Source organism: Centruroides vittatus, unplaced genomic scaffold, assembly GCF_030686945.1.
Source record: "Centruroides vittatus isolate TY-2023 unplaced genomic scaffold, ASM3068694v2 contig_202, whole genome shotgun sequence".
Lineage (NCBI taxonomy): Eukaryota > Metazoa > Arthropoda > Arachnida > Scorpiones > Buthidae > Centruroides > Centruroides vittatus.
The window spans coordinates 634,019-645,011 of record NW_027121249.1 but is presented as its reverse complement, the minus strand read 5'-3'; the positions used below and the strand labels follow the sequence as shown (position 1 = coordinate 645,011).

General features: G+C 38.4%; 1 protein-coding gene across 1 annotated transcript; it reads right to left on the bottom strand.

The window, feature by feature from the left end:
• Position 1: 1 nt before the first annotated feature.
• Positions 2-6,107, bottom strand: LOC136970551 (serine/threonine-protein kinase dyf-5-like). The gene is made up of 12 exons (XM_067264995.1): positions 5,968-6,107; positions 5,196-5,384; positions 3,215-3,269; positions 3,017-3,138; positions 2,724-2,936; positions 2,473-2,644; positions 2,235-2,402; positions 2,021-2,170; positions 1,581-1,690; positions 1,315-1,502; positions 814-979; positions 2-742 (listed from the first exon to the last, which is right to left on the bottom strand). The coding sequence occupies exons 2-12, from the start codon at positions 5,294-5,296 to the stop codon at positions 730-732; spliced, it is 1,458 nt and encodes a 485-aa protein (XP_067121096.1). The 5' UTR covers positions 5,297-5,384; positions 5,968-6,107; the 3' UTR covers positions 2-729.
• Positions 6,108-10,993: the final 4,886 nt, after the last annotated feature.

Genomic DNA, 10,993 nt, shown 5'->3' with positions numbered 1-10,993 from the left:
ATTAAATATTTACACGTTTTATTTATACGAAAACATTCAAAATACATATTTAATAATTCATTCCTTGTCGTAAAACAAATCAGATCTTCCTTAGCGGAATATCAAATTCCGATCCGGTAAACTTCTATATTATTAAATAGTGTATATATAACACAGTAAACAATAACTTTAAACAGATCTGGGAAAAAAAGAAACATTTAAAATAAACTGTAAAACAAAATTGTGCATGACCCTAGACGGTAAATAAAAATGGACGGATGCGGAAAAACGTCGTAAATACGACGAGCGCACAAACTTTCTTCCGGTCTTCCATCCCGGTTCTTGCAAAAAATAAATACTACGTCCTATTAAAGTGATAAGGCACTGCAGTCGTCATGTTGCAAGTGTCCAAAATGTACTTCTCATGGCATACAAATCCACGTCCTTTATTTTGTTTGGGCGAGTCCTTTTAAAGGGACGGCACGAGTATTTATTTTAGCACCTTTCCGATTAGAAAATATCTGTCTCGATACAAAATGTCATGTGTTTTTTTTTTTTTTGCTTTCTCGAATGGATTTCCAAATTGTTGCACGAGATTTTTTAGTCAATGGACAGAATGAAAATTTTTTGTATTTTTTTTTTTCTTTGTTTCTTGTTAAAATAACTTTCTCCTTTCAGTGTTGTTTTTATAAATCTAAAAATTTGAGTTTTTCTTTCTTACTTTTTTAAAATTCCCGAAGATATTTTGGATTATTTAAGGTACCTAAAATAAAAATTTGGTTCAGTTTTCTCTGAAACTTTTCCAAATGTATAAAAAGAGTTTAGAATACGTACTTGGCAGCCCAGTCGGTTTTCCCGGGGAAAGTGAAACCGGGATTTCCGCCGCGTCCCTGTAGACTGGCCGAAAGTCTCTGATTCAGTCCTCCTTCGAAGTTTCCTGCGTTCTGGTTTCTCTGGTTGTGTTTGTCGTACATTGACGGAATGTAACCGCCATAATTTCCTTTAAAGTATAAACAGATTATGATGTAACAATGTTATTTCGATTACCCTTTGGCGTATTATCAAAGTGTCGGACGTGACAGCATTTATACACAGTCACATTGTATGCGGTGTTTCCAAAACTATCCAAAGTGGCAGACTGGCAATGTTTTATACTATTAAGTGAGCACACAACTTACGCAAATTAGAAAATAAGTCACAAAGGAATGCATAATGATATCCATAATACACTACATACAGCATATTTTATCGCCAAGTATTGTGTTTGCTATTATTTTCGATAATATACCAAAGGATAATTTCCTTTTTTCTAACTCAAAACTAAACTAAACTAACCTATACTTTTACCAACGAGACTGAAATCTTCCTTCTTCGTATCCTGATAATTGACGTTACGCGTATTCTGACCGGCTATGTAACGAGCTTTCGTTAAATAATGCTGTTTGGCAGACATTCTCGATCTCGTCATCGGCATTTCCATTTGTATGCCGTCCACCCTACTTGCATAGTGATTTTCCGAAATCCTGCAGATGAAAATTTGATTTTTAATTTTAATACGGTGAATGTTTCCTTTTTATATACATATACTATACATGCATTACCTGTCTTCGGTCTGTTTACTTTGCTTTAATATGTTCTGATTTCCCATTTCGGAAAAGTCTTCTATGGAGGCTTGTTGTCCCCATCGTTTTCGTAGCGGCTGCTTATCTTCCTGAAATGGACAGATATTCGTATATATAATGCTTAGAAGTAGGATCGGTCACGGAGTGGGGTTTAAATCTACACATGATGCTAGTATATTGGCAATAGCCATTGTCAGTTATTGCCATGTCACATGCAAATGGTCTAACCCTCATTAACTGAAGCTTAGGATAAATTTATAATGGACATGAAAAAGGCTCTTTAACACACTGTTTTAGCCTTTAGACTAAGCCTGCTTCCGTAAGAATCAGTTCACGGTGTAGTGCTACGACAGCAGAGTTCCATTATGTTTGGATTATAAACTGGCCTTAAAAAATCCAAAAATTACAAATTAACTTACCTTAGTAATGAAGTTTTGCAAATTTCTTTCCTTTTCAACCAGAGGCCTCGGCTGATTGTCGTGGTAAGATTGCTTTTGTTGCTGAGAAACGATGTGAGTTCCCTGAATACCCAATTTCTGGCCTACTTGAAAATACGGATAACGGAGCGACTGCAAGATAAACAAATTGTCAGAATCGTTTTTAATCGGTCCGGCTGTCGCACTTTCTGCATACCTGAATCGTGTTTGGTCTCTGAGCAGGATTCCATCTCAGCATGTCCTTCAACAGTATCAGACCTTCTTTGCTTATTTTCCGTATTATGTTACTCATCGGCATTTCCGAAAACTGGGGAAATCTGAAGTTCATGGCCGTGGCCAACTGATATCCTTCTGGCCAATCTCTCTAAAGAAAAATATGAATAGTTAAAAAACTAATAATCCTTAAAAAAATATAAAATAAAAATCTCAACTACCTTATCCGGTGTTCCAAGAACGGAACATATTCTGAATATTTGATCGATCTCGCTCCTTCCTGGAAAAAGCGGCTGCAACGTATACAGTTCTGCCATTATGCAACCGACTGCCCAGATATCGATGGGAGAACTGTAATTCGTCGACCTCAACAAAACTTCGGGAGCTCGATACCTTTAAAATTAACAATTCTTTATCAATCGTGCTCGAGTTTTTAATGCCGAAACATCTCAAATACAAAATTCTCCCTCACCATCTTGTGGATACGTAATCTGTATAAGGCGGCCGGGAACGGATCTCCCTGGCAAGACCGAAATCTGCGATCTTTACCAGATCCGGACCCATGCAGAGTACGTTTTCGGGTTTGATGTCCCGATGGAAGAAACCATGCTTGTGCATAAATGCCAAACCCTGAAGTATCTGATACAGTATATTTCTAATGACCGGCTCTGCAAATGGCTTATCCCTGTCAATGTAAGCATTAATACGATTAAACAATTGCAACGGACACTTCGTGTTTTGTGACGGGTGCATTTCGTGTATTACCTGTCTTTGATAAGCTGATAGAGATTCTCCTTTAAATATTCAAAGACAAAGTATAAAGTATTGTCTTCGCGAATTACTTCTTTTAATTTGACTAGATTCGCATGACTCAGTTTTTGCAGTGACTGAAAATAAAAGAAATCTCTCTTAATTTTAAAGGACAAATTATTTAACGTGAAACAATGAATGGTGAACAAATACCTTCACTTCTCTTAAGTTCATGCACTCGTCCCAGGAATAATACTTTTTTTTCATTCTGTCGACAGAAACAAAAATTGGTAAGGTGCTGTATCATTTAACTTGCGTTACGATACGTTTGTTTATCTAGCACATAAAGTAACAAGGCCATGCACGAAAACAGACAATATAAAAAACGATAAGCATTGCCGACTTTAGTTTATACATTGTCTAATGAGATTAAATTAAGTCTGAGTCCTTAAAAGCCTTCTGTTTCGATGCCGTACTTCGGCACTCGATCTCCAAATTATTCAAGGATGTTGCTTATGAACTTACTTGTCAGTCTTGCCATATGAATTTCAATTGCATGATGTCAGCACATGTATTGTTAAGACCGGTTCTCGCTATGACGGAATCTGCTACAGTGAACGGCATAGCCACGATATAGTGGTTACATACATCGAACTGTAGCAGAAGTGGAACACATTTACAAGTTGAGTCGAGCTAGACTTTTACCACGATGACAAGAAGAAAAAGTATTGACAAATGCAAAAGTGTCGTTTGTCGAGTCATCCGGCCTTCCCAGAATGCACCACATACCGAGGCACATCACACCACTGAATGTCACATCTAAAGGCCACTGCAAACTAGGCAATATTAAAGCAAACTGGTCAAAGGTGATGTCAAATGACGAAATTCATTCGATTGTCACTCAGTTGACCATCGACTGCTCGATCGTCAATCGAATGTCATTTTATGTCGTACCCTTTGACGGAAAGTAGAATGGTCTAATGTCTCTCGGATCCAAGAAGTTGGATTTTTGGGCGACAATCATTAACACTCGTATGCATTTGAAAGTTTGTGATAAAGGAGCATGCGCCATAGGCCAGAAAGAAGGCATATGTTTGTGCAGTGATCTTTGTTGTGTTTCAGCTATGTCTTCCTTATGCTGAGATTATGAAACAAAGCTGTTTGATAGATTTTCATAATGTAAAAATATACAGTAATACCTCGGTTATTGTCGATTTTGGTTTTTGTCAATTTTTTTCAGGGAAAATCTGTCTCGGTTTCGTCTACGTGCCCCGGATTTCGTCGGCATGTCTACGTGACCTCCTGCTAATTTTGCAAAAACATAGGACGGCCCACGCATTTTCCCGTTCAGTGTGGCATTGACCAGCATGTCTAGCAAAACAATTCCATCCTTTCCTTTTAGCTCCATCATGAAATCAAAGAAAGTTTCCAGAGCCAGCAGCCCTTTGAATGCCATGTTAAATGCTACGTTAACGTTCATTTATTCTTTACATTAGTCTTTTATATTCATTTTATATTAATTACTTATTGTTTTTAGTATTAAACACAATATTTATGCTCTATAAAATATGCTTTTGGTATGTATTTTGGAGTGTCTAGAACAAATTAATTGGATTTACATTGATTCATATGGGAATAATTGTCTCGATTTTCGTTGATTGTTTTCGGATAAATTATCGACGAAAACCGAGGTATCACTGTAAATTATTTCATTGATTTTATTGAAATTTATAAATCTATCAGGTCCCTCATTTTGTTTTCATTTATTTATTAAATTTTGCCAAACAGACAGCTGAAGCTAACAGGAGCAAACTGTCGTTCCGTTTATAAAACAAACTAACAAGCAATAGTTCATAGAGGAGTAAACAAAATGTTCATTGGTTTTGTAGAACTACACAGGAGTGATATCACAAAAGGGAACATTGCCCAATTGTTGAAAGAAAATGGTCGCGTGACCATAAAAATTGCGTCTGATGTCACGTTGAAAGCAACAACATTATCTAGTTTGCGGCGACCTTAACGAGAATGTCATCAATCTGTCGTAAGCGAGAACCAACTGTTATAACTCTGATTTACAATTCCAAGTTCGGGCTAATTAGAAATTGAAAGCATATTTTATTCTCAAACACAGAATATTAAAAACTATATGCAAATTTATAGCGACATACACTAGTGCAAACGAAACTGGCATTACCTTTTAATGGCAACCTTCTCTCCGTTCGTCAGAGACTGCGCCAGAATGACGCTACCGTAGGTACCGTCACCTATCTGTTGCAGAAACTTGTACTGATTCATGACGATATCATGCGGGTCAGATAGTGCCGTACACGCAGTGCATAGAACGGATGCCGACGTGCATTGGGAAAGACAGTGCAATCACAACCTGAGATGAAGTGCAGGAAGACGAGCAAAAGAAACGGCTTATATAAAAATTTAACTATATAATATCTTCCAATCTACTTAACAATATTTTAAAAGCAAACTACTTCAAGCTTTTCTACCGTTTTTTGGCCGTGCATCCGACGAGCCCAGCACGCAAAATTTACCAAAAAAATATTGTTTAATAGATTGCAAACAATCAATAAAATATAAAATTTTTGGACTAATGCTTTTACGAGACGAAATTGAAGATATTTTGTCGACGTCTGCTCTACTTTCGCAGAATTTTTGGTTTTAATTTGCATTCTTACGAGCTCATTAGTCATAAAGGGTAATTTAACCGGTAAGACAAACAGTAATTACACTCCGTCGACCGATCACATTTGTTAAACACGTCACACGATAATCCTTTCCAATGCAAAGTTATTCGTCATTTAATCAATAACGAATAATCGGCACGAATCGCCCGAAGATTTTTTTAGCCGTAACCTAAATAGCTCGAGAGGTATCTTCAATTATCGTCTCATAAATTTTTAAATGCAAAAATCCGAACGCGCAGGGAATAAAGTCCGGAACACCCGCCTCACCTTTTGATGGCGACCTTCTCTCCGGTGTCCAGTCGCTGACCCAACACGACGCTTCCGTACGTTCCATCACCCAACTGACTCAGTGTCACATAACGATTCATACCAGCCGCAGTCTCGCCAGCGTAATCAAGAGTGTCCGTTTCCACCATTGAAGTTATTTATAACGGCAAAACATAATTTTCTAAACAAAAAAAAAAAAAGAAGAGCAGGGACGATTAAATAGTTTTAAGCGTAACAATCCTCTGACTATAGACCCATTAGAAAGAGTCGTTCGTCATCATAAAGCACGAAGTTGGATGCCGTTCAATTGGAACTTTAACAAAATAGTAACTCGCCTTCTTTTTTTATTTCTAATTGTGACAGAATTCAATGCTAAATATAGCATTATCGGGACAAAATTTTCATAAAGTAACAATAGACATAACAACTCGTCACTCATTACCATTATACATATTTATACAAAGGGTCGTTAATGGTGCTTAAGTTCCTTGCGCTCGATTCATAAATTTCATTCCACTTATCAACATTTTAAATATTCGTTTTCGCGCAACCGAAATTAATATAATATTTTTAATAAATAATAACAAAGCTTAGTTGCGCAATGCTTCGCTTAACTCGTATCTAATTACATTTCCATGCCTTATCGTCCTTTAACGATAAATTAGATAACGGCAGAGCGATAAGAGATAATTACAAAAGGTCGACGGTAGAATCAATGGAATCGATAACGATGGAGTATTTTGTATTTTAACACTTAAACTTTTGTATTTTCTTACCATGAAGTATAATTTTTAGATCTTTGTATTTTGTGTGTGACAAAAAGTGGAACTTCGTCCCAAAATAGAAACAATAAACACTATTAAATACTTAAAAGTATTTAGATAGGAGCGATCCCAAACAAAACAATAACCGTGCGAGGCGGTGAAGGCCTCGGCTTACCGCTCGGGGCACGTAATCGATCCGAGCGAACGACCCAGACTTTTTCGGAAAACCCATTCCAAAGATATTGGGCCCATCCCTCGCCACCCTAATGTGAAAAAAGGCCATCTCAATTCCCACGGGGCAGGGACGCCACGTTAAAAGTATGCATTTAATTGCAATGTAAGTTAAAAAATGAAGATCCGTGCAGCGAGGCCACAAGAAATGCAACAATTTACATTCCTTATTCACATTATTTTTGAGACGGATTTGCACATCATAGAAATTGGATATTAATCATCAGATAACCATGCACCAAAATTTTTCTAATTTCAATTAGTGCACTGATAATTTCTGTGCATTTTTATAAGCACAGAAATTAGTGGTGCACAAGTTCTAACAATTGGTAATTTCTATCATTTAATGACGAAATTTTACTCTCTCATCATGGTCTTTGTGGCGACGCAAAGAATAATTGTAAACATCAAGCACTAGATTGCAATTAAACGTTCTGAAAACTAATCATAATTACAATAACCTTAATATTATCGATTAATTGACACTAGCTAGCAATTCTGTTTTATACTTCAAATAATTCATCAGTCACATTTATCGGAGCCAAATTATTTAATTATAATAAACAAAATGGACAAACATTTACATTTTAACGACATTAAACCGACGCCCCGCTGAGCGGCACTCGTCGGCCTGGACCGTTCCAAGAGTCGGGTCCCTCGCCCACCGTGGACTCGGATGTATCTCTGGTACGACGGGAAGAGGCCCTACAATCGACCGAATGCACTTTGAGGTGGAAAAAGAGACCCACTTTAGGAGCCAACGGGGGAAAGAGCCCTTAACAAACCGAGAAAAGTAAAGAAGCCAACTGCTGTCGAGGTAGAGGAAAGGCCTTCTTAACGAGCAAAACCTGCGACGAGGCCCTCTTAACGAATCAAGTTCGTGTTGAGACAAGAAGAGAGGGCATCTGACGAGGCCTTCCCAAAGAATAAACCTATACCAGGACAGGGAAAGAAGCCTTCTTAACGAATTTAATCTATATTAAGGCCGGAAGAGAGACCTAACGAGTAAAACTTACCGCGAGACGGGAAAAGAGGCCCCGCCAACGAGGCAACGAAGACCCACTTATGAGCCAAACCCGCAACCAGGAAACGAAATTGGGGCCCGTCGACGCGGTAGGGCAGAAATAAAGAAGGGGGGGATAGACAAAAACAATACCAAACTTAACAAATACAGGCAGATTCTACTTCACACCGGCAAATTTTTTTTGCAAGAAAACGATTAATTTCGACACGTGACATGCATTCGAACGGGAAGATGGGCGATTTAAATCGTCGTGGTCACAATGTACTTTTATATTTAGGTTTGCGTGTTATGCCCGGTGATTGATATTTAATCAGTGGTCTCGCCTCTCGGGCATTAAATTTGCATACCTGTTGCTACGTCAAATATTCCAGTTTTTCAAAAATGCTAAATTCCATCGATCGTTCTTCCACTAACCGAATTTCTGCACCGGCCACTTCCGATCGTTCTCCATTCTTTTTTTTTATCGTATTCCGCTTATTATTTAATTAAAAATTCGATTGGTCCGAAGTATTCCTTACCTTGTGTCTGAATTCCTGCGATTGCGGCTATCCGGAGTATAAAGGAAAATTGTTTTACCATGCATAAAAATACTCCTTGGTTACCATTTTGTCTACGTTTGTTTATCCCAGCAACCTGACGTCATCCCGCACCTAGCGCCCTCTCGATTTTGGCGTTCGGTGAAAGTGTGACGTGCACGGAATTTTTTTTTTTTTTAACAGTTGAAATTTTTTGTAATATGCTTTTCTTAGCGGCTATGACGTTTCGGGTATTAAGTTAGTGTTGCCAATCCAAAAAAGATTAAAAAAACACTAATATGAACTAAATAAACATATTGTGGGCCTGACCGAAAACGTAGAGGGCGCGCTAAAATAAAGGCTCTCTTAGTGCCGACGGGGCATAAAGATTTTTAAAAATATATAGAAAATTTCATTGAATCGTATTTTCTATTTCGTCCATTCGATCGTGAAGGATGTTCTGCATTAAATCGGGGCCCACCGTGGAGCCTGGACAAATCTATGTTTCTTTTTCCCGTTTTTGGCCCTCTTCGTCATTAGAGCGGTAGCGGGGCCTTTCGAGTCGCATTCATTACGGATTCTGTCAAGAACAGAAGAGGGAGCCGTAAAAATGTTCAATTTCCGACCCCCAGAACGGCAGACGGGCGTATTACTCCCGCGGTCACGTGATGGAACGAGTGCGATTCGAATGCTCTAATGGATCCGTATTCGAATTCCAATTAGAATTTTGTGGATGCTTTGGTGAGCCGGTCGGACTCTTTTCCTTATTACTTATGCGGGGCACGTGAAGTCCAGAAGGGGAATCCTGTGGACTTTACGCGGCCGCGCGAATTTGATTAAAAAACGGTCATCTTAGCGCTCGAATGGATGAAAAGCGAACATACTACATCGTCTTGATTGTCGCGACCTCTCAATTTCGGTACGGGCAAAAATGTGACGTCATCTTTTAATTAAAATTAACGTTGATTATGGCGTATAGCACGGCATTTTTCTTCTATTATCTAAAGAAAGAAGTGTCAAAATAACGATCGACGACCTTTACTGCTATTTTGCGATGACCCGGGTTCGAATCTTCCTTCGATGGACGAAAGACTGATTATTGTATATTAAATTCTTTATTAATTTTTCAATCTTCATATTTGGTTCTAGCCAGATAGCCCTCTCTACTGGCTGCACTCATTGTACTGTACATTAGATTTTATTCATATATGGCAATATGACACACGGGCAATCAGACGAGATGGGGGTTGCATCCAGCAGCGCCGCTAACTGTTTGAGCGCCCATGTGCAATACCGATTATGCCACCCGTTTAACTACGACTACCTACACCGAGCTTGCCAGCAATACCAATTTGCCACACCCTGGACGTGCACGTCTTGCATGCCCACTTATGGTGGGCCAGGTTGCATCCCAGGAAGTCTTTCGTGGGAAACTGACCCACATTTACAGGTTACTAATGTGAAGTCTGAAAACTCCAATGTCCGGGAGGAGGCGTGAACCCGATCGACTACCGGTATTCGGTAGTTAGATCCGTTTGGCCGCCAGTGGGCGTACTTTCGTCGCAGACCTTTTCGGTGAAGGCCTTCTTACTGTCCACAGTTTGTTTTAAAAAATAGATTTTATCCTGGATTTTTTGGAAAAAAATGCGTATTAATTTGTTCTTGAATCCGTCCACCGACTTTCAAGATAGTCTTTTGAACGAGGTTTTATATTCGAAGTCCAATTCTGGTGAAATGTTTATCGTCCATTCTAATAGGCATTCCCTGTTTACTTTAAGGTATTGAGAAGTTTATTTCGTGTTAGCGTTTTTAAAGTCGACATCCCTCGTCTCGTACACTTGTAGAAATACGTAATGTTCTCGACAGTCGGCGAGACGTGGCAACGGAACATGTGGGCAATCTACGAAATCTAAAGTGTTAGATGCACAAACTTCGGCCGGCCTGTCGGGGAAGTGCAAATCCGTGCGCAACTACCGGTATGCAGCTTTTGTATGCATACAAAACCACGGCACATACCAGTATAAAGAAATAAAACTTATAATTTTTAATTCTTTATAGACCATTAAAAGATGCAGTTCCCAAAGTGTGGATTGCACGATGTTTTACACAATAAAACAAAAACAGCCATATTAATATATGTTTAATTTCTATTTACAACAAAAATTAGTGTGAAATGTACTTGTTTTTCAGAAATTATCTTCTCAAATCTGTGTTGTTTCCCTTATGGAAGACATTCCCCTGCGTTATGCACCTCTTAATGCATCTAATGCAGAAAGAGGGAGGACATAAATAGAAAAGATAACAAAGTTATAGGAAGTTGCAAGCAAAAATCATGCCAAAAGGGGATTGCGGCTTCAAAAAGTTTAGGAACCCTTGCATTAAAGCATACGTATTTACATAATTTAAATTTGTGGAGCCCTCGACGGATTATTTTTTTTTCAAATAAACGTGTAAAATGTTTAAAACAAAAGGATAAAAAGAAATACTTACTC

What these genes read in the sequence shown, in the direction of transcription:
- LOC136970551 (XM_067264995.1), bottom strand. Translation starts at nt 5,296, where the DNA reads ATGAATCAGTACAAGTTTCTGCAACAGATAGGTGACGGTACCTACGGT. An exon ending in TGAACTTAAGAGAAGTGAAG is followed by an intron (nt 3,139 to 3,214) that starts GTATTTGTTCAC and finishes TTTTATTTTCAG; the next exon opens with TCACTGCAAAAACTGAGTCA. An exon ending in GATTACGTATCCACAAGATG is followed by an intron (nt 2,645 to 2,723) that starts GTGAGGGAGAAT and finishes TTAATTTTAAAG; the next exon opens with GTATCGAGCTCCCGAAGTTT.